This window comes from Cibotium barometz, chromosome 37 (assembly GCF_041138505.1).
Source record: "Cibotium barometz isolate CiBa-2024 chromosome 37, ASM4113850v1, whole genome shotgun sequence".
NCBI classification, from domain to species: domain Eukaryota; kingdom Viridiplantae; phylum Streptophyta; class Polypodiopsida; order Cyatheales; family Cibotiaceae; genus Cibotium; species Cibotium barometz.
In genome coordinates, this window is record NC_141082.1 from 8,316,577 (window position 1) to 8,338,850 (window position 22,274).

The 22,274-nt window shown below is 43.0% G+C and overlaps 1 protein-coding gene across 8 annotated transcripts in view; it reads left to right on the plus strand.

The window, feature by feature from the left end:
- The first annotated feature begins 18,501 nt into the window (after positions 1-18,501).
- LOC147616898 (putative pentatricopeptide repeat-containing protein At3g01580) overlaps positions 18,502-22,274 on the plus strand; it is a 28,584-nt gene continuing 24,811 nt past the window's right edge. For 5 of the 8 annotated variants that reach the window (XR_015262349.1, XR_015262350.1, XR_015262351.1 and 2 more), the window contains exon 1: positions 18,502-21,669. Coding sequence is in view for 1 of the 8 variants with exons in the window: in XM_086776536.1 (XP_086632662.1) it covers positions 18,637-20,512; positions 20,594-21,000 (2,283 nt within the window). In the remaining 7 variants the exon portion in view is untranslated. Of the gene's footprint in view, positions 22,266-22,274 lie in introns of those variants that run through there. The other 3 variants (XR_015262354.1, XR_015262352.1, XM_086776536.1) reach the window with 3 other exon arrangements.

Here is a 22,274-nt window from a genome sequence, read left to right on the forward strand (position 1 = left end):
CCATTTTGCTGAGGGGTATATGGCACTGTACATTGGTGTTTTATCCCACGACTAGCCAGAAATGCATCAAACTCTTTAGACATGTACTCCCCCCCTCGATCAGTACGGAGGGTGCCCACAGTACAATTGGATACATTTTCAGCCATAAGAAAAAATTGTTTGAAGCACAAAAACACTTCGGACTTTGCCTTCAGTGGATATACCCATGCATGCCTTGAGTAATCATCAATGAAAGTCACGAAGTACAAGTGTTTACCAAATGACGGAGTTTGCATAGGCCCACATACATCACTATGTACAAGCTGCAATTTGCGAGTGGCCCGCACAGAACCATCCTTTGGAAACGCAGAACGCTGCATTTTGCCCAAAATACAGCCTTCACAAACATGTTTCAATGGTGCCTCAAGAGGGGGCAATGAAGCAACCATATCAAATTTCTGCAAACGCAGCAAACTAGCAAAGTTCAGATGACCAAAACGAGCATGCCATAGTTTTGCATCTGAAACTGCCTTTTCATCAGAAACTGCATTTGCTGAATCTTCCACACACTTGTCATAAGAATTGAGCCTATACAGCCCACGAAACAAGGTGCCAGATACAATAATCGTATCACCAGAAGTCAAATCATGAACAGTACATCTGTCATCCACAAATTTGATTACAAATCCAAGTCTAGCAAGCGCAGAGACAGACAATAGATTCTTCTTTATCCCTGGCACATACAAAGCATCTGAAAGTGTGAAAGCGCTGCCATTTGCAGCAGTAAGCATAATTTTACCAATGCCCTTCACTGGGTAAGAAGCATTATTGGCACATGTGACAGTATTCCCATTAGGGACAGCCTCAAGAGAAGTGAACATATCACGATGCGAGGTAATGTGCTTTGTAGCACCACTGTCAAAATACCAAACATGAGAGTCAACAGAAACTGCCAAACATGCATCATGTACAGATGGGTCATACTGGCAATACACACTAAACGCCCATTCTGTATCCTGCACAACATTTGCAGAATCTGCATTTGTAGAAGCATCCGCTATTGTGGCTGCATTTGACTCTTTCTTCTTTGCCTCTTTAGCCTTTAGCTTAGGGCAATTCTTAATGACATGATCATTTGCCTTACAATAGTTGCACCTGGTCTTTTTCTTGCCTTTATCAAGAGCCTTCTCAGACTTATTGTTGCTACCTGTGGAAGGAGAAGAAGTTGCAGACCTACTAATAGGAGAAGAAACAGTGGAAGGGGCTGCCTTACCACTTCTTCTCTGTTGCTGGGCAGCAATAAATGCTTGATCAACTGCACGCTGCCTGGCCCTATTTTGCCTGGACTGCGCTTCTTGCAAGAGCTTGTTGACTAAAGTATCATACTTGACAGCATCAGGTCTGTCCTCATTAAGAAGTCTCCACGTGGAAGCAAAAGTCTGATATGTCTCAGGTAAAGCATCAAGAACAGTCTGCACAAGAGAATGATCAGGAATAATCTCACCTGCAGAAATCAACTGCTCTTTGAGATCTTTAATCTCAGCAAGAAAAACATTCATGTCATCATCTTCTTGCATAATCTTCAATTCTAGCTCTTTACGCAGGTAAGCGATTTTTGCCTCGTTACGACCTGCATACAAACCAGCTAGAATATCCCAAGCCTGTTTTGCTGTTTTAGCTGAACGAATATGTGGGGTGATGTTACGTTTGACAGAAAGTGCAATCAAGGCATGAGCCTGCGCATCTTTACCATCCCAACGAGCTTGTTCAGCAGTGGGTAAAACAGCAGCAACAGTAGAGCTGCTAGAACCTGCAACATCCTCAACGGATCCTACATCCACAGAACCTGGACGTACATCTATACCCTGCACAATGTTCCACACTCCTTTTGCAACCCAAACATGCTGCATCATGTATGCCCAAAGTGGGTAGTTGCTATCTCCATCCAGTTTGTCTTCAGCAGACAACATGCGAAATACATCATTGCTGTTATCAGCCATGGCCACTGACTGAAACTGATGCAAAAGCTGCCTGTAATGAAGCAAAGATTGAACAGAAAACAACTCGTGCTATGTAGCACGGTCCACAATAGAGTACGTATGCCTGTTTTGCAGAAAACTGCACTGTCGAAATTTCTGCAGAAAATGACGAAAACACCTGTGCAGAACTTGAAATGCAAAAACGGAGCCCGAAACGACCTCAGATGCAAATTCTGAGAACGCAAGCCCTACGGGCTTATTTTTAGAGTATAAGGACCTGCAAGCACTCGTGAAAACTCACCTCAATCGGAGAACGTGAGTCGGAGGGTGCTGGCGGTGTTGCCCTGGGAGCCGATGCCTGCTCTGATACCAATTGTTGGAATTAGGGTTGCAGGAAAGCACACAAAGCTTGGAGAAGAAGAAGCAAGAATGCACACAACACAAAGTGTATTAGATTGTGTCAATGTACAAAGATAAGTTAGCCCTAGAGTGATGGGCGTATATACAAGCCGGGGGAAAAAACCTCTTAAAGAGGGAAAAAGTGCCCCGGCGGTCCTAAGTGTGTTCACACACATCACTGCCTATATATATGGCAACAACCGCACATTAAAATACTTTTTATATCTCTTACCGTCTCATTGAATGCTTCAAAATTGATCATTGGAATGGCAAATATGAATGTTGTGATGATTTTTTGTGTGTGCACATAAGTAGTATTTAATACCTTAGTGGCATAATACATTGCGCTTGATTGTAGAGTAAGCTCTAGAGAGAGAATATACGACCTAAGAGAATATTCACAAGTTTAAAGATCTTCAATTTGGATTTCAGCAAATGGAGATCTCTAATGGTAACAACAATAGATCAAAAGCCATAGTGGAGGCATGTGGACCTTCCAATTATGATGTGGCTTTGTCTACCCTGCCAGAGCTTATGAACGTTTGTGTTGCAAAAAACCTTGCTTGGTTAAGGTATACATTAGAACAACCAAGCGCTAACAGAATATTATGGACATATGCGAGCACATCGAAAAAATTAGGTTCTTGCAAGGAGTTCTTAGATGCCATTTGGGATGAGGTCTGTGAAAGTGGCACTCAAAGGGGAGTATGATGAGAGATGAGTTGACACATCATCTTCATTGCATTCTCGATAGCAGTGCTTGCATGGAGGCCAACCAATTAGACATGATTTCCTTTATGAAAAGTTTGCATATTGAAATTGGGGAGCGTCTAGGTGGGTGTACTAGGGAATGTAAAGAACAAGCCGATTGATTAAAAGAGCAAGTATGGACATTAGGTTCGGAGGTATTGAGTCTAAAGATATCCGTTAATCGACTCGATGCTATTATGAAGAAGATGAGCTGTATGTTGGAAAGCAGGATAGTTGCTTAGAGATTTTGTGAGAGCATGATGTTTTTATCTAGGAGAAAATTGTAAACTTTCATGCTTTGACTCTCCGGGTGATATTAATGAATTTCCTATTTTCTCAAAGTCTTTATCTTTCCCCCTTCCTATTTTATTCTTTACTATTTTTTTCTTTATCTCTCAACATGTTTTATAGTTCTATGTTTTTTTCTTGGTCTCTCTCTCTCTCTCTCTCTCTCTCTCTCTCTCTCTCTCTCTAGAGTAATGCCTTTGTTGGTAAATAAAGGTGAGGTGGAGAGAGATTATCACTTATTAGTGCAAACTGATTGTATTTGTCTCTCTAAATCTCTCTAATAATTACACAATGTTTGCTAATGTGCAGAGTCTATCCTTGAGAGTAGGGTCATATGTGTGATATACGTGCCCAGATTATACGTGAGGATAATGACACTTAAAGTAGAATAAATTTAATAAGACAATAAATGTAAAAATAGAATTCACATGTTGCTTTTTTCTTGGTTTCTCTCTCTCTATTTGTCTCTCTAAATCTCTCTAATAATTACACAATGTTTGCTAATGTGCGAAGTCTATCCTTGAGAGTAGGGTCATATGTGTGATATACGTGCCCAGATTATACGTGAGGATAATGGCACTCAAAGTAGAATAAATTTAATAAGATAATAAATGTAAAAATAGAATTCACATGTTGCTTTTTTCTTTTTTCAAAGGAGTTTGAAAATGGCTAGGAGCTGTACGTACCTAAGCTCGAACCCAGTCTGTCGGCTTAAAATTTTGGATGTAACACACACATCTCGTCATAATTGTTCGCGAACAAGGAATAGCATTTGAAAACAAATTCATGCTAATTTAATGGAGTACTTTAATGTAAATGAGATTGAAACATTTGGAAGGGTTGAAGATGAGGAGCATAGAGAATTCAATGTTGGAATTCACTTGGATTTGGGAAACAGAGCAACTCCTACTGCTAATTTAATGGAGTACTTCAATGTAAATGAGATTGAAACGTTTGGAAGGGTTGAAGATGAGGAGCATAGAGAATTCAATGTTGGAATTCACTTGGATTTGGGAAACAAAGCAACTCCTACTGCTACATTTCTTCAAGAACTTAGCAAATGAAAATCTAAATGTTTGGGCACATAGAGATATGCCCTATTTCTTTTGATTTAAATGAGCCACTATAGATGAGATTGGTTGTGTTGAAGATTTTCAACCTATTTTCTATTATATTGGCGATGTGAAAGGTATTAAATCTAGATTTCATTTTATAAGGCATGCTTTTTCATTTCCTTAGAATCTTAAGCACCTAGCAACCATGGTGTTATGTTTTGGAGATTGTACTCTTCACTCTTTAGGGACCCTTACAAGTGTCATTTGTGAGGCACTAATTTGGAAATGTGAGGCATCAAGAAAGCTTCGACAATATGTGGGAAAACATTGTTGTGCAAGTGGAAAAATATCTTTATTGCCTTTGAAAAATCCTCCTCCTACATTAGCTAATTTGCTACTTGGTAATGATAATGTACGTAAGGAATACAAGAAGAATATACACTCTTATAACAATGTGTTCGTTTCACTGGGTGCTCACTCTTGGATAATCAGTTTACTAAGGGAGGAGGTGTATTTAATTTTCAAATCCATGGTACTACCTATCATCATGTTGGCTCTATAATACCCTATAAAACACGAGATGCAGCTTCTCAATTTGTCCAATTGTATATGTATGATACGGAGCATAAATTGGAGAACAAACTTAATGGGATGCCTTCTTTAAATCATAATGTGCTTGAAAGGTTACAAACAATGATGTATGAACACAATTTGTATGCTGGTGCATTTCATATAATAAGAGAAATGTCACAGTCCAGTCCACATGCAGATCTAAGAATGGATGTCAATGAAACTTGATCAACCTCAAGGCAATACTTGGTTCCTACAGGTAGTGAGGTAGTTGCTATCATGCCGGATCAAGGGATGATTTTCATGTAGGTCGTAGAGATATTCAAATAAGGTCTCGCACAAGTGCTATAAAAAGAATATCTAATTTGCATCATTCATATATGCCACTATTATATGTTCTTCTATTTCCTCAAGGAGAGGATGGTTGGCATGTTGGAATTTCACTCCATGGTTGAAATAGACAAGGTTAAAATGAGGAGACAAAGACTGTAACTCAACGGCAATAGATTACAAATAAGGGAAGATACAAATGCTTGCCTTCTACGTGGTTGGTAGACTTTTGCAACAATACATTGTTGATGCATATAGCAGCATGGAAGAATCAAAATTAGTATGGATACATAATAACGAGAAAGCATTGTCTGTGCTGAAGTATACCATGGGCTTGCAGATATGGTTAATGTCAGTGATGGGATCAATAGAGTCTTTAGGGACATGCTGGATAGTTCTACCTTCTATATATACTGGGGGCCTCGATATATGCATCAATTGTATCAAAATTCAATGGCAATTGTTAGGAAGATGGGTAAACCTAACCTATTTATTACCTTTACTTGCAATCCAAAGTGGATGAAATATGCAATGCTTTATTGCTAGGTGTCAGGTTACCCAAGATTGACCTAACTTGACGGCACGGGTCTTCTATGAGAAGCATAAGGATATGTTGCACTTATTGGTTAAAAAAGCATTATTTGAAAGAGTAGTGGGATTTGTTTCTGTTTTTGAATTTCAAAAAAGAGGCTTGCCACATGCACATATATTGTTGATATTGGAGGGTACATGTAAACCTACTGAGATTGCTCACTATAATAAGTTAGTATGTGCTGAACTTCCAGATAAGGCGATGTTTCCCGGGTTGCACAAGATAATCAGTCAGTGTAATGTTTATGGACCATGCGAGAAACTAAATACATACTTTCCTTGCATGGTTAATGGGAGTTGCAAACATCATTATCCTCGCAAGTTTTGTAAGACTACTATTGTTGATGAGAATGGGTATGCAACTTACATGTGGCAAGATAATGGTAGTTTCATCCAAGTAAAGGATCATAGGGTGGATAGCCAATGGGCTGTTCCATATAACCCTTTTCTCTCTATGAGATACAAAGCCCATATTAACATAGAAGTATGCTCTACCATTACATCAGTGAAATATTTGTATATGTATGTATATAAGGGACATGATAGAGCTACTATAGAGTTGCAAGATACACATGCGGTTATTGATGAGGTTAGTCAATATCTAGATGCAATGTTAGATATCCGTAACGCCGCTACGGGCGTTACCACGAGATGGGATGGCCTCTGGGTCACCACCCAGCCATAGAGGAAGAATGAGGATTGCCCCTCATCCCCCAGGCTATATAGTGTGTGGCCTGCCGTCCACACTAGCCTGGCCGCCCATGACTCCGCATGGGCGTCCTCTCCCACTGAGCCCCGGACATGGCCATCCGGTCTGCCGTCGGTCTCACAGGCATTACAGCCTACGTGACATTACCCCCCCCCTTAAGAAGAGTTTTCGTCCTCGAAAACAAACTGGGGAAACCTTTTGGGAATTGCACTACGGCGTTCCCAGGTTGCTACCTCCTCATCCCTATCTGTCCATTTAACAAGTACCTCCTGGTACACTTTATGTCGGGTTTGTCTATCACGATACTACTGATTTCTTCAGTTTACTGACATGGAAGATAGGATGGACTTGAGAACTCTCCGGTAACTCAAGTTTTTCTTAAGGATTTTAAAAGGACCACAATATCTCGGAGAAAGTTTATCACACTTTCCCGTTTTCATGGTTTCTGACTGCGCAGGAACCTTGAGGAATACAAAGTCACCTTCTACAAAGGTCACCCTTCTTCGTCCTTTATCTGCATAAGTTTTAGCGCGATCCTGAGCGCTACGAATGCTCTCACGTGCGGCTCTGAGCATATCATTCATATCTTCAAGGAAATCCTTGACAGATTGAATCTTCTCCTTTTCTAGGCCTACAGCCATTGGAGATCTCGGCTGGAATCCATACATTAACATGAATGGTGTAAATCTAGTTGCTGAGTGTTTGGAGCTGTTATAGGCAAACTCCAGTAAGGGTAAGTACTCTTCCCAATTAGATTGCTTCTTACTAACATAAGAACGCAACATATCCTCTAGAATTTGGTTAACTCTTTCAGTTTGACCATCAGACTCCGGATGATCTGCCGTACTCATACTCAGAGTAGTATCCAGCTTTTTGAAGACTTCCCTCCAAAAATGACTGTTGAACTTTCTATCTCTATCCGACACTATATCTGCGGGCAGGCCATATAGCTTGTAGAGATGTTCAATAAAGAGTTTTGCCAACTCTGGCGTTTTAACAGTTTTCTTCGTGGCAATAAACTTTGCCATTTTAGTTAACCTGTCCACTACCACCCACACCGAGTCATTCCCTCGACTCGTCTTGGGTAAACCAGTAATGAAATCCATGGAAATGCTTTCCCATTTCCCTTGAGGAATCTCCAGCGGGTGGAGTAGTCCTCCAACCTTAAGACTTTCATGTTTATTGACCTGGCACTTATTGCATTTCAGCACATAAGTCTGGACGTCCTTAAACAAACTAGGCCAATAAAACTGTCTTTTTACTAGTGCATAGGTCTTCTGAATCCCGGGATGACCCGCACTTGGACTATCATGACTTTCTTTAAGAATTTGGGCCCGAAAGTCACCAATAGTTGGTACACATATTCTACCCTTGTAGAGTAAGTACCCATCGTCAATGGAGTAATTAGCATATTTCTCCCCCCGACGACGAAGTTTATCACTCCCCTTTGAAGCCGTGGCAGTCAAAGGTGATGAAGGGCCTACGTCAGAACTCTCCGGTTCCAAACTATACCCAGAAGACACGGCTAGTCTCTCCGGACTAACTCTCGCTTCCCTTCCCGTTGCACCTTCGGCCAGTCTCTCCGGACTAGCAATACGTGCCAACGAGGGAGGTGGTCGCGTCTGTGAAGAAGTGCGTACGCGTACAGCGCACCAGACCTCTGTAAAAGATGGATCGTGCTCATATAAACCACGTAGGGACTCCAAGAAATCATTCTTGAAGACTGTGAAACTAAGTTCATTAATCTGTGGCATGCGACTAAGTGCATCTGCCACCACGTTATACTTACCTTTCTGGTAACGTATCTGAAGGTCAAACTCCTGTAGAATCTCCGCCCATCGAGCTTTTCTACCCTTCAGTTCATTTTGACTTGAAAGCCATTTCAGACTTTCATGGTCCGTCCGGACCTCAAAAGTGGCACCATATAAATAGTGTCTCCACTTTTTCAGTGCATGAACTATCGCTAGTAACTCTCGCTCGTAAGCCGAGTAGTTACGCTGCGCACGATCTAACTTTTTACTTTCAAATGCAATTGGGCGTCCCCTTTGCATAAGTACGGCCCCAATGGCCTCATTACTAGCGTCTGTTTCCAAAACAAACGGCTCATTCGGATCGACAATTGTCAAAACAGGTGCAGCTGCTACGGTCACCTTGAGCTTGTCAAAGCTTTTCTGTTGGGCGTCCCCCCAACTAATGTTTTTTATTTTTGACCGTAAACTGGTCAGTCAACGGGACTGCGATCTTCGCGTAGTCCTTCACATACTGTCGGTAGAACCCCGACATGCCAAGAAAAATCTGCAGTTCCTCGAGATTCTTCGGCGCTGGCCATTTAAGAATAGCCTCTACTTTTTCTGGCTCCATCCGCGTACCATCGATGGATATAATATGGCCAAGGTAGTGAATTTCTGTTTCAAAAAATTCACATTTGCTTTTCTTTGCAAATAATTTGTGTTCTTGCAACAACTTGAACACTAGACGCAAATGCTCTATGTGTTCTTTCTGTGTCTTACTGTACACAAGAATATCATCTAGGAAAACTACTACGAATTTTCCCAGATATGGACGTAAAATACTGTCCATCAGCGTCATAAACGTCGCTGGAGCATTGGTTAGCCCAAATGGCATAACCAAAAACTCAAAATGCCCGAAACGGGTCCTAAATGCTGTCTTCGCAACATCTTCTGCTTTTATTCTAACCTGATGATACCCAGATCTCAGGTCTATTTTTGTGAAGTATCTCGATCCATAGAGTTGATCAAACAACTCATCCATGCGTGGCATCGGATACTTGTTCTTAATCGTTATCTGATTAAGAGCCCTATAGTCTATGCACATCCGCATAGATCCGTCTTTCTTCTTTACCAGAAGAATAGGCGATGCCCACGGACTTGAACTAGGCCAAATAAAGCCTTTGTTCAAATATTCCGTTAATTGTTTTTCCACCTCCTGTGCCTCGGAGTGGCTTAATCTATAAGCAGGTTTGCTTATAGGTTTTGATCTTGGCATAACTTCGATGCCATGGTCTACTTCTCTAGATGGTGGTAAACCATCTGGTAAATCATCAGGAAAAACATCCTGAAATTCCTCTAATAAATTCGTTAAAGTATCTACGTACTTTTTCTTTAATGTCTCATTCACCTTGGATTTTTTCTTGTTTGAATCACATGCATGCCAAACAGGGTTTTCAAACAGTGGGTCTCGTCCAAGGTTATTTTGTTTTTCTTGTTTGTCTACGCAAACATCATTTATCGTTTCATCTACGGAAACAGAATTCAAAAGAGGGTAACAAGCATATACCTCTGCTATCTGGTCTCTGCGGACCGCTGTACACAACTCCATGAAGGAAATAAGTGGTGTGGCAGGGACAGTACGGTCACCCTGCAGGGTGATGACTCTACCTCCATGCTCAAAACATAGTGTATTATGTAAGTAATTCCGAGCTAGACTAGGGCCCAAGCCATACAGCCACTCCCTGCCTAGATATACGTCTGCTCTGGCTAAGTGCATGACCTGAAAGTCAAGCGGAGCCTTGTAGTCCTGCATAGATAATGGGACCCCCAATACTACGGTATTCCATACCGTTTTGTCATATCTGTTGGCTAGGCCAACAGTATACTCATGATCACTCCGGGTCTCAGTCAATCCCAATTTCTTGACTAACGAGTAGTTCAAAAAGTTGTGACTAGCTCCATCATCAATAAAAACTGTGACTCTACGGCCACCTATGGTGCCATACATGCGCACCATGTCATGCGGACCTACAGTAGGCTGCCACATCGCTGGTGTCACTGAACAAGCGTGATGCTAATCACAATGACACACTGTCACCTCTCTGAACTCTGCGGAACTGAGAGGGAGTCTCTGCACTGTATGCAACTGCCTAGAAGATTTACCATCTTTTTTGGGCTCGTTGCCACTCGTGCTGGCTTTAGGCTTTGGACACTCAGCCTTCGTGTGTCCTACTTCATTACAATTAAAGCAGCGATTTTCCTTTCGCGCTTTAATATATTGCTCTTTCTTTTGGTTTTCGGTGTCTCTTTTCTTCCTGGATGGTCGCGGTTTTTTAGACCAATGACCACCCTGTCCTTCCTGGTCCGTCGTATCCCCTTGTTTCTCACTGCGGAACCCTTTTCTTTTGAGGCCTGACCTCCTCTTTTCACTACCCTCGGCCCTGCTAGAACCACCCCGCGCACTACGGCGCTTGATGTCATCGAATATCTGTGCATATTGAATTGCCTCTGCTAAGTCTTTAGGCTGTAGGGGTTCTACGTACTCAAGGTAATCATCTTTGAGGCCTCTCTTAAAGCCCCGCAATGTTTGGAATGCATCGATTCCTTTTAACTTGAGTACTATCTCCCTGTAGTTTGAGATGTACTGAGTTAGGGATTTGTTCTCCATCGAGCACTTGTCCCATAACTCCCAGCTTCTCTCTGCCTCATTAACAGGCAAAAATTCTTTTCGAAACATTGTTTCAAATTCTGTCCAAGTGGCAGGGCGAGTTGTCAGACTCATCCACCACTTGTACGCTTTGCCGGTTAAAGAGAGGCTAGCCTCTACGGGCTGTATACGGCTAGGCTGTTGTCGCAGCGCGTGCAAATCTGACCACTTCGCTAGAAACATATTGACTGAGTCCTTGTTTCTCTCCTTTTCCTCGCCACCAAAACTTGGCGGCTTTAAGTCTTTTAACAACGACGAAGCTGTCGCTACGGATGGCCCCGCAGGCGCATCGGCCTGTACTCTTGCAACCACTAGCGAGGCTACGCTCACCCGTGCCACAGGAGCTCGGCTACCACGAGGAGTCGGAGTACTAGCCGAGGCAGCTGTTAGTGCATCTAACCGTGTGGAGATGCTCTGTAACATCGTGTCTAAATCAGCCTGGACTTTACCCATAGTGTTCAATTTGGCATTAAGATATTTAAACAGTCCACTAGAGAGCTCCGTCTCTGTCAGGACATCAGCAGGGTCCAATAGGTCATAGTCATCGTCGTCATAATCCAAGAGGTCCTCCTCGGTCCCCTCGGCGACGTCAGTGTTCATGTCCTCTGGCTCATCGGCCAGAAAGGGGTCATCAGCCAATGCGGCCGCTGCGGGCTCGCTGGGTCCTAGGGCAGGGTCAATAGACGAGGAGGGCGCTGGCGGATCACGAGTGATCGATAAGCGCGCTCCGGACCGAACAACGGTCGGGCGTGTACGGCCTGACAATTCGGTTGGGGTCAAACCTGCGACCGAGGACAAGAGACTGGAAAAACCTAGAGAAGTAGAAGGCGGTGGAGACACACTACGCCTAGCAGACATTTTTAATTCTTGCAAAAAATAATGCGAGAACTCGAAAATTACTAAAAAAAAACGCTAATAAAAATGAGCAATGGTGGAGAGAGAATAATAGTCACCCCCCTTTACGGTCGCCTGTCGATTTGTTGCGTTGCGAGCCCCTACAAGGACGCTTCGGGATGCTCCGATCCACGAGAAAATACCTGCAACTCATAACAAAAATTAACCCCGGAAACACTTATCCCTTGCCGGGATTATTTCTTGCGGGAATGATTCTCCTCCCCAGCCGAGAGAGAGCGTTTGTTTGAATTTTTCATTTTTAATTTTTTCCAAATTGGATAATGAAAAAATATATATATATATATATATATATAAACTAATGGTTTTTTTTTCTTTTTCTTTTTTCTTTTCCTCTGGTTGTCTGGCCGCTGGTGGGCGTCTGTCGCCGGCTTTGATTTGGTTGGCCGCCACCCCTGGCTGGCCGCCGTTGGCTGGCCGGCGCCGCCGCCTGGGTGGCCGCAATGGCTGGCCGCCGCTTGGCTGGCCGGCGCCGCCGCCCATGGCTGGCCGCCTGGGCCTGGCTGGCCTAGGCGCTTGGGCTGGCCGCCTAAGTAGGCTAGCCGCCGGTTACCTTCAGACGCTGGCGGATACACACGAGCTTACGCTGCGCCGCCGGTTACCTTCAGACGCTAGCGGATACACACGAGCTTACGCTGCGCCTCCCTTGGTAAATGAACGTCGGCTCTCAACGCATTCTACGGCGCTGCCAGTCATTTTTGGAGGCTACTGAAGCGCGCGCCCCACACATAACGGAATTTCAGCTTCAACGCTGCCAGCATTACGAGAGGTAGGGGCTGCTGTTCGCCCCCCCTCCCCCCACACACAGCATAATCGAATGTCGTGAGACTCAATTGCTAGCTCTACTTTGAAACGCTATAGCCACGGCGCATCGAAAGCAGACATAAAAAGCTTGAGAGGTGCGAGCTGAGAATGTTCGCCCCCCCCTTCATTAACCTATACGTGGGACTGGCCGGCTGGTTTTCGCCGCCCCACCCCCACACACACAGGTTTCGTGGGGTTGGTCTGCGCCCCCCCCATGTCGACAAACACGCTCTTTTTTTTTTGAAAACCTTCAACGCAGAGCTTTCAAAGCGATTCAACGCAGAAAAAAAATGAAAACAAACACATTTTGCTTACCTCGATGCTGTGTGTGACGGGGAGAGAGAATGAGAGAGAGAGAGAAAGAGTTCTTCCCTTCAAGAGTCTTGGCCCTCCTTCCTCCACACATTCCCTTGTGGAGATAAGGGTGAGGAGATTGTGGATGAAAACCACCGAGTGGGCTCCGGTCCCCCGTTCGCGCGCGGACTCTCACGATCCCTTCGAACCATGCTCTGATACCAGTGTTAGATATCCGTAACGCCGCTACGGGCGTTACCACGAGAGGGGACGGCTCTAGCTCACCAGCCAGCCATAGAGGAAGAATGAGGATTGCCCCTCATCCCCCAGGCTATATAGTGTGTGGCCTGCCGTCCACACTAGCCTGGCCGCCCATGACTCCGCATGGGCGTCCTCTCCCACTGAACCCCGGACATGGCCATCCGGTCTGCCGTCGGTCACATGCATTACAACCTACGTGACATGCAAGGTACGTGTCTACATCAAAGGCACATATATCAGTATGATCTGCATGACAAAAAGCCAGATATACAAAGGTTGCATGTTTATCCTCCCTTGCAAAATCATGTTATATTTAATGACCATGATGATTTGCGCGATGAAATTGGCTGTGATAGGAACCGAAGAACTACTCTCATTGAATGGTTTAGAGCTAATCAATTGCATGTAGAAGCAAATAGCTTGCTATTTGTTGATTCCCCTTACAAGTGGGTGTGCAATTCAACTCTTCGGTCATGGACTAAAAGAAAAAAGGGAAATGTGATTGGACGTATGTATAATGTTAGCTTGAGTGCAGGTGAGAAATACTATCTACGCATGCTACTCACAGTGTGTAAAGGCTGCAAATCTTTTGAGGAAGTACGAAGAACAGTGAATGGGCAGTTGTATCCCTGTTTTTTTTAAGGCTGCATGTGAAGCGAGAGGAATGTTGGAAAGTGATGATGAGTGGTATATATGTCCTCAAGAAGATGTATTTCACAACATAAGATTCCAACTGCGTCAACTTTTTGTCATCATTTTGATTTTTGGTGAGCCTATATCTCCCGGATAGCTTTGGGTTAAATTTTGTGCTAAACTTTCGGATGATTTTTTCCATGGCTTACAGAGAAGGTGTGTTGATGTTAGTATTTGTCAATCTATAGCTAAGAATCAAACTCAGTTACACTTGCAAGACCTCTTACAACAATATGGAATTTGAAGGGTTGCCTCTTCTTGATAGATCAACTGTTGCTACTATCAACAATGGGTTGTTAATGGAAGAGATGATGTTTGATGTTGTTCAACATGGTAATTTGGATCTTTCCATGTAAAGGAGTCTTAATAGTTGTCAATCTAGAGCATTCCATACCATCCTTGAGGCCGTTAATTTGAACAATGGTGGTGTTTTTTTCCTTGATGGACCAGATGGATCAGGCAAAATATATATATGTAATGCCTTGCTATCTCGATTATATGGAGATAATCAAGTTGCTTTGGCATGTGCATCTTTAGGAATAGTTGCATTATTACTTTTAAATGGATGCAATGCACACTCACGTTTCAAAATCCCATTGGTTTAGAATTCTTCTAGCACATATAATATTAAAGCTAATAGCCCATTGGCCGAGATGTTGAAGCTTGCAAGATTGATAATTTGGAATGAGGCTCTAATGATGCATAGTTATGTATATGAAGCATTGGACATGACATTAAAAGATATCATGCAAAGTGATAAAGTGTTTGGTGGTAAAATTATACTCTTTGTTGGTGACTTTAAGCAAATCTTACCGAATGTTTGCAAAGGGATCACGTGAGGATATTTTTGATGCAACACTGTGCTAATCATATATTTGGAGACATGTGAATGTTTTAAAGCTCACCCAAAACATGTAGATCATTTAGAGTGGTTATGATTCTATAGGATTAGAATTTGTCAATTGGACTTTACAAATTGGGGATGGCTCTATAGACCATCCAAACAATAAAGGTAGAGTGGTAATTCTACCATGAATGTTGATCCATGGGAACTCCTTTTGCTGAGTTTGGTAGAATGGGTGTACAGAGATCTTCAAAGAGTGGAAGATTATGCATGCTTCTTCAGAGACCGCGCTATTCTTGCACCACTGTTAACCCATTCCTAGGGTTAACAAGAGCTACCGCCATTATCTTATATCAAGAAGTTAGGGTAGATACACCAAAAGGTCATACATGTAAGATATGAAGCAATAGTGTTTAAATCTATAACTTGGACGAGCACTCGTAATGGTCCTATGGAATACTTATGGCGATTTCCACTTTAAGAGCATGTGCTAGCAAGTTAGGATGAAGTTCCAAGTGATTTACTTCATGGATGCCATTATCTTATATCAAGAAGTCAAGGTAGATACACCAAAAGGTCATACATGTAAGATATGAAGCAATGGTGTCCAAATCTACAACTTGGATGAGCGCTTGTAATGGTCCTATGGAATACTTATCGATTTCCACTTCAAGAGTGTGTGGTAGCAAGTTAGGATGAAGTTCCAAGTGATTTACTTCATGGATTTATTTATGAGAGTAGTCATTGTAATATATGGGCCTAAAGTACCCAGTCGACCACAATTTAAGTGTGAACATTTATGGCCATGTATATAAGTGAAAATATCTCATGATACAAGGACTCTCCCATTGTGCAATAGAGTCTTGCTCTTACTAATCCTCTTACTAAATCTCTCTCTCTCTCTCTCTCTCTCTCTCTCTCTCTCTCTCTCTCTCTAATGCATGCTAGTGAGTGTGTGAGTGAAATGAGGTGAGAAGAGGGAAGAGTGCACGTAGTGTAACGCAGTGGTGTGACAATGCCTATGCGAGGCATGGTGGAATTTCTTCTTAAGGAGTTATGGAGCTTGGAGACCTCAAGGGTTACGAGCTCGGCCATTGGAAAGATCCTCATGATAGTTGCGGTTCACCTTGGTAATCTCTTGTTGGATGTGTTTTAAGGGGGGTTAGGGTGAGCCATAACAGCCACAAAATCAAGAGGTGGATGAGATTAATGAACTAGCCTTGGCTGTATTACTTGGTCTTGAAAGAGAATACCTTAGTGCAGATTCAGTTGTTTTTTCTGAGAGTGACAGAATATTGTATGTAGTTGAGTGCTTGAATAGTTTGAGTCTAGGTGTGGTGGTTACCCTCCTCACGACTTGCTTTTAAAGATGAATGCTCCTATCATGCTCCTCCATAATTTGGATCCTCGACGGGGAATTTGTAACAGTACCCGACTTATATGTAAGCAATTTCACTCAAAAATGATAGAAGCAGAAATAATTGCAGGTACAAACATTGGAGACAAGGTCTTCATTCCGAGGATAACATTCATTCCATCAATGCTTCAGTTGTCTTTTGACATGAGAAGGAGATAATTTCCTGTGAGGCTAGCTTTTGGTATGTCAATAAATAAGTCCCAAGGTCAAACATTGAGTGTGTTGGGACTTTATTTGGCCAGACAAGTATTCATGCATGGACAGTTGTATGTTGCTATGTCACATGTTAGATGATCAGCTGCAGTGAAAGTATATATAAAAGATACCGTGAACCATGAAAGTAGCAACGAAGGTACAAATGAAGTCTACATAGCTAATGTTATCTACAAAGAGGTACTGCAAATGGCATCTAGAAGAATGTAAATGTAATGTATGCCCATAAGGTAGCCTACAAATGCTAGAGACTACATTCGTAGCTATCGTTGTATCAATCAAGAAAACATTTGGAAGGAGAATGTTCGCAAGATGTGGCATGTGCAATATATGTTGTCGTTCAATAAGTCTGCATGCTTTCAAGTTGATTGATGTTTCTTTTAGATTGACATTTTTGATGCAAAGACATGAAGATAAATAGGAGTTGGATGACAAAATTCCTACAATTTATCTCCCACATTGGCGTTTCCATTGTCGGTAATATTGAATTGATATATATCTCCCACATTGGCGTTTCCATTGTCGGTAATATTGAATTGATATATATATATATATATATATATATATATATATATATATATATATATATATATATATACTTACATTGTTTGGAATAAATGGTTGACATTGAGGTAAAGCCACCATGTAGATCCATAAGTATGGAGTGCCCCATCTATTGTTGCAGGAGTGGTTTAAAATTTTGAGATGGCTATAGGGGTATGGTAAGTTCTTCTTTGTTTTTAGGGATATTTGAATAAGAAAATGTTTTGCTTTTGACTTGCTTTCCTTTACTGTGGCATTATTAAATTCTTTTTGCTTAGTTCGAAATACTTAACGTCCAGAGAGAGAGAGAGAGAGAGAGAGAGAGAGAGAGAGAGAGAGAGAGAGAGAGAGAGAGAGAGAGAGAGAGCTCATAATCATGCGTAAATGATTAGTGGAGGTAGTGTTGTATTTGATATCACAGGTAATACTGCATAGAATGGATGTAGCAAGGAGATCATTTTCATTTATTTATGGTGATGGACAAGATATTGAAGGTATTGGTCTTGATGTTTGCTATAACACAGTTATCATTGTTTAATATAATCTATTTAATTTTCATGGCTTAATTGTAGACCCTCCATCTTGGGAAGAACAAGCTACAACATCTCTAATGATCGAACTATTAGAGTGTATAGATGTATTACGGTATAAAAATAAGCTTTTGTTGGGTTTTTTTTTGGCATTTTAATGTATATAAAAAATGATATTGATACATTTTCTTGAAACAGGGAATATCTTTATATTTTGGAACCTAGATTATTGCTAGGTTTGTATGGTCGAGACGCTTACAACAATGAGAACTTTGGGCTACTTGGAATTTACAATCTAAGATGGCAAAAGATTGCGGATAAGCTTTATGTACATGTAATGTTTGTAGGCTATGAAAAGCCTAATAGGATAGATTTTCGGTGCATAGGCACTGGACAATACAGAATTTTTGGATTTGGCATTTACAAGCCTGTTCAAACGCCATTTGTCTCAAATGTTGATCCACCGAATGAGTTTTGTAAGGTTCTTTCTTTCAGCTTATTTTTTTCTTTAAAATTATATCTTACCATAGCCAATGTTAGTGTCTTATATATATTTTTTTGGACAGATGGCGAGCGAGGAGCATAGGCTTCCAAAGAGAGATAATCCAATCACTCGAAGATTGTTTTACGCACGTGTGTTTGGTTGTCACCACTACCCTGGGTTGGAATGCTAGATACATATGTATACCAATTTTGGTGCTTATTTAAGAAAAAACTAAGTGTTTTGAGAGTTTTGATACTGTGGCAAGCATAATGTGGATACTGTTTTGAGAGTTTTGATACTGTGGCAATCATAATGTGGATATATATATATGTAGATTGTTAAATGCATAATGTGGATATATACCATGAGACGCTTTAAATATAACACCTTTTTGTGCTCTTCCTACAAGGTTAGAATACTCTTGGGGTTATGAAGAGACAACTCAAGCGAAATTTTTCATCCCACCTGATAGGGTCTCTTCCAAGACCCCGTGTCTAAGGGACGCCATCGTTACGCTCGGTGCAGCATTATGTGTTCGTTGGCCGAGAGGAGAGATGGCTGTTCTTGCCTTGCCTCCACTACTACGGGTTTCGACACCAGCATCGCAATCTCATCAACACCAACAACAGAGTAGAGGAAGCCAACAACACCACCAACGGACGAGACACCCTGAGCATTTACATGGCCTCCACAAGGCCTCCAAAGAATCTACCAGCCAGCAGAAGCCCCCCTGGGTGGCCTCTTCTCTGCTACGCAACCACCATCACCACCATCATCTCAATGATTTGGATGATAATGCACTCATTCAAACTCTGTGCAAACAAGGGCAGCTGGACATGGCCATGGATGTCCTCTCCCGCATGCACTCACCCCCACCCTCCACCGCCACCTATCTCTCCCTCCTCAAAGCTTGCATCAAGAGAAAAAGCCTCACCCATGCCAAGAAAGTCCATAGCCACCTTGCCCAATATAGGATTGATCTTGCCGGCTTGCTGGGCGACTACCTGGTGATGACCTTGGCAAAGTGCGATGCCCTTGAACATGCATGCCATGTGTCTGCCACATTGCCTTGTCGTACTGTCTTCTCCTGGACTGCCATCATCGCTGCTTATGCAGAATGTGATCGCAACCATGAAGCCCTCAGATTGTATCAGTGCATGCAAGACGATGGTGTGGAGCCAGACCGCTATACATTTGTGATCCTTTTCAAAGTTTGTGGCAGCATAGGAAACCTCTCACATGGGAAGAAACTACATGCTGATGCGTGCAGGAAGGGCTTTGCGTTCTCCTCAGATGTCTTTGCTGGCAACACCCTTGTAAGTATGTATGGAAAATGTGGCGCGGTTTTAGAGGCAGAAAGTATGTTTGGTGCCCTGTTCCAGCGCACCATTGTGTCATGGAATGCAATGCTCTTGGTATATGTTGAGCAGCGACAAATAGAGAGGACTCTGCAGTTGTACAGACAAATGCAAGATGAAGGCATGCGTCCAAATCAGCGAACTTATGTGGTTGCCCTTCAGGCATGTGTGGCCCTTGCAGAGAAGGAAGAAGCTGTTGCTGTGGAAAGACGATTGACCAAAGTAATGCCTCTCACAATCGGACAGGCTTTACATGCTGACACTTGCAAGGAAGGCTTTGCAATGGATGCCTTTGTTGGCACGGCTCTCCTGAGCATGTATGGCAAGTGTGGAGCCATAGTTGAAGCAGAGCATGCATTTGTTATTCAATCTCAACATGACATAGTGTCATGGAATGCAATGCTCTCAGCATATGTTGGGCAGGGACAAGGAGAAAAGGCTCTGCAGTTGTATGTATTGATGCAAGACAAAGGCACAAGTCCCGATCAGCAAACTGTCATGTTCGCTATTCAGGCATGTACTACTCTTGCACAGAAGGCTCCTGTTACAGAGGGACATTCAACCATATTACTGTCTTTGGAAATTGGACAGGCATTACATGCTTATGCCTGCAAAAATGACTTTGCATTAAATGTTGTTTTTGGAACTGTCCTCTTGAGCATGTATGGCAAGTGTGGGGCCATTATGGAAGCGGAGGATGTGTTTGGTGCAATGTCCCAACGTGACGTTGTGTCATGGAATGTGATGCTCTCAGCATACATCGAGCATGGCAAAGGAGAGCAAGCTTTACAGTTGTACATAGAGATGAGAAGGGAGAGGGTAACTCTGAATGATGTTACACTTCTCTGCTTTCTGCAGGCTAGCAGTGAAACGGGAAGTTTGGAGACACTTAAACATCTTCACTTTGACATTGTCTGCAATGGATATGAGTGCATACCCTGTGTGGCTGCCAGTCTAATCAATGCCTATGGGACTTGTGCAAGCATGCTAGATGGGCAGGCGGTATTTGATGGGCTTCGTGAACTTCATATCGTGCCATGGACTGCATGCATTGCTGGTCATGCAGCAGAAGGTAATTCTGTAGCAAGCTTGCACATGTTTGAGAAATTAAGTCTGGATGATTTAAAACCTGATTTAGTGACCTTTCATTCAGTTCTCTCAGCTTGCAGTCATAATGGCCTTGTTTTCAAAGGTCTCCAGTACTTTGAATCCATGAGCAGAGATTTTGGATTGAATCCCGACTTGAAGCTTTATGGGATCATGATAGACCTCCTTGGACGTGCAGGGGACTTCAAGATGGTAGAGAAAATGTTGTGCAGTATGCCAATGCAGGCTGATCTGAACATTTGTCTGTGCTTATTGGGTGCATGTCACATGCATGGCAATTTACTGCTGGCAAAAAGGGCATTCGATCATGCAGTCGATCTGCAGCCCAAGCAGGGCACAGCATATGTTCTGATGTCAAATATCTATGCTGATGCAGGGCTGTGGGAGTTTGCAGCTGAGGTGGAAAACTCCAGACAAAAAGCAGGTGCAATGGGGAAGTCTGGTCAGAGTTGAATCGAGCATGAGAAGAAAGTACACTTGTTCAATGTAGGCGACCACAAGCACCAACAAGACAAGGATTTGTATGACCTGCTACATCCGATGAGCAAAGAGCTCATGCAGACAGGGTGTCTTCCTGACCCAGCCTCTCAGAATGGACACACAGGGACCATTGCTTTTCCTCTTCTGCACCATCACTCATGATATTTTGTGCCCTCTTTCCCCATTTGCATAGCTGGGGAAGCCTTGGAACAGCCCCCTCTTTAGCCTACTCTGCCCCAACCCCCTTCTGAGGCATCTCAGGAGCAACAACCCAGCTTGCAGGTACTCCGACAACTGGAACCAGCCCAACTACCTTCTCAGCCACAGCAGGCTCCACCGGCCCCAGTCAGGAGGCCCTGCTCCAAAGATAAAACCCTGAGACAAGGGGCAGAAAAAGAACCATGGAGTTGAGTTGGGCCCTTCAAGCCCTGCCCCTGCTCCTCCCCTTTTCAACCCCCCCAGTCAACACACCGCCAGTGAATCCACACTACATCAAGCCCTGGAAATCTGTTCGGCAAAGTGTATGGAACTTTTTGGAGCCATCGTTGAGGATGTCACTGAAGATGCACAGAACTGACAGAGGACTCCCCACTGGAGAACCTAACCGATGGGATTGCCTAGGAAATCAGGGACATCAGACAGGTAATGAAATTCTCCTCCCCCCCTCTCTGCTGAACTCATCCAATCAAACATGTTTTCAAACTGTGGTTATTGGCTTGTTGCATGGCCCTAGACACCCTGCAGAGGTTATCAAAAAATGGTTTGAGGCGAATTGGACCACCAACTGGTTCTGGTTGGGCTGTTGGTGTTAGAAGTCATCTCCTGTCTAGTTTTATACACCAGGGCCTTTGTTGTGGGTGTGCCCGCCCTTATGAGGCGTTTTATCATTTTTCCCCACTCTCCGCATTTTTCCCTTATTTTTTCCATTTTTTCTGTTGCTTGGGAGGCAGTTCTGAGTTGGCAGGAGCACTGAGTGGCTGGCCGACTGCCCAACAGCAGTTGTGGACCTCTGTACTGCTGGCCGACTGGATGTATGCAGTCATGGGCTTCATTTAGTGCTGGCCGACTGATGCTGCAGTTGTGGAGCTTTTTTCAGTAGGCCGACTGCTCATCTGGGGGCATATAAATAGGCCCCCAGCCCCCTTGCCACTTGTGTATCATACCCAGGATCTTCTTGTGTATATAGAGCAGAGTTACACGCCTACTTCTCTCTCTCTCTTGTGCTGTATTTTTTTGCATGCGTTTTT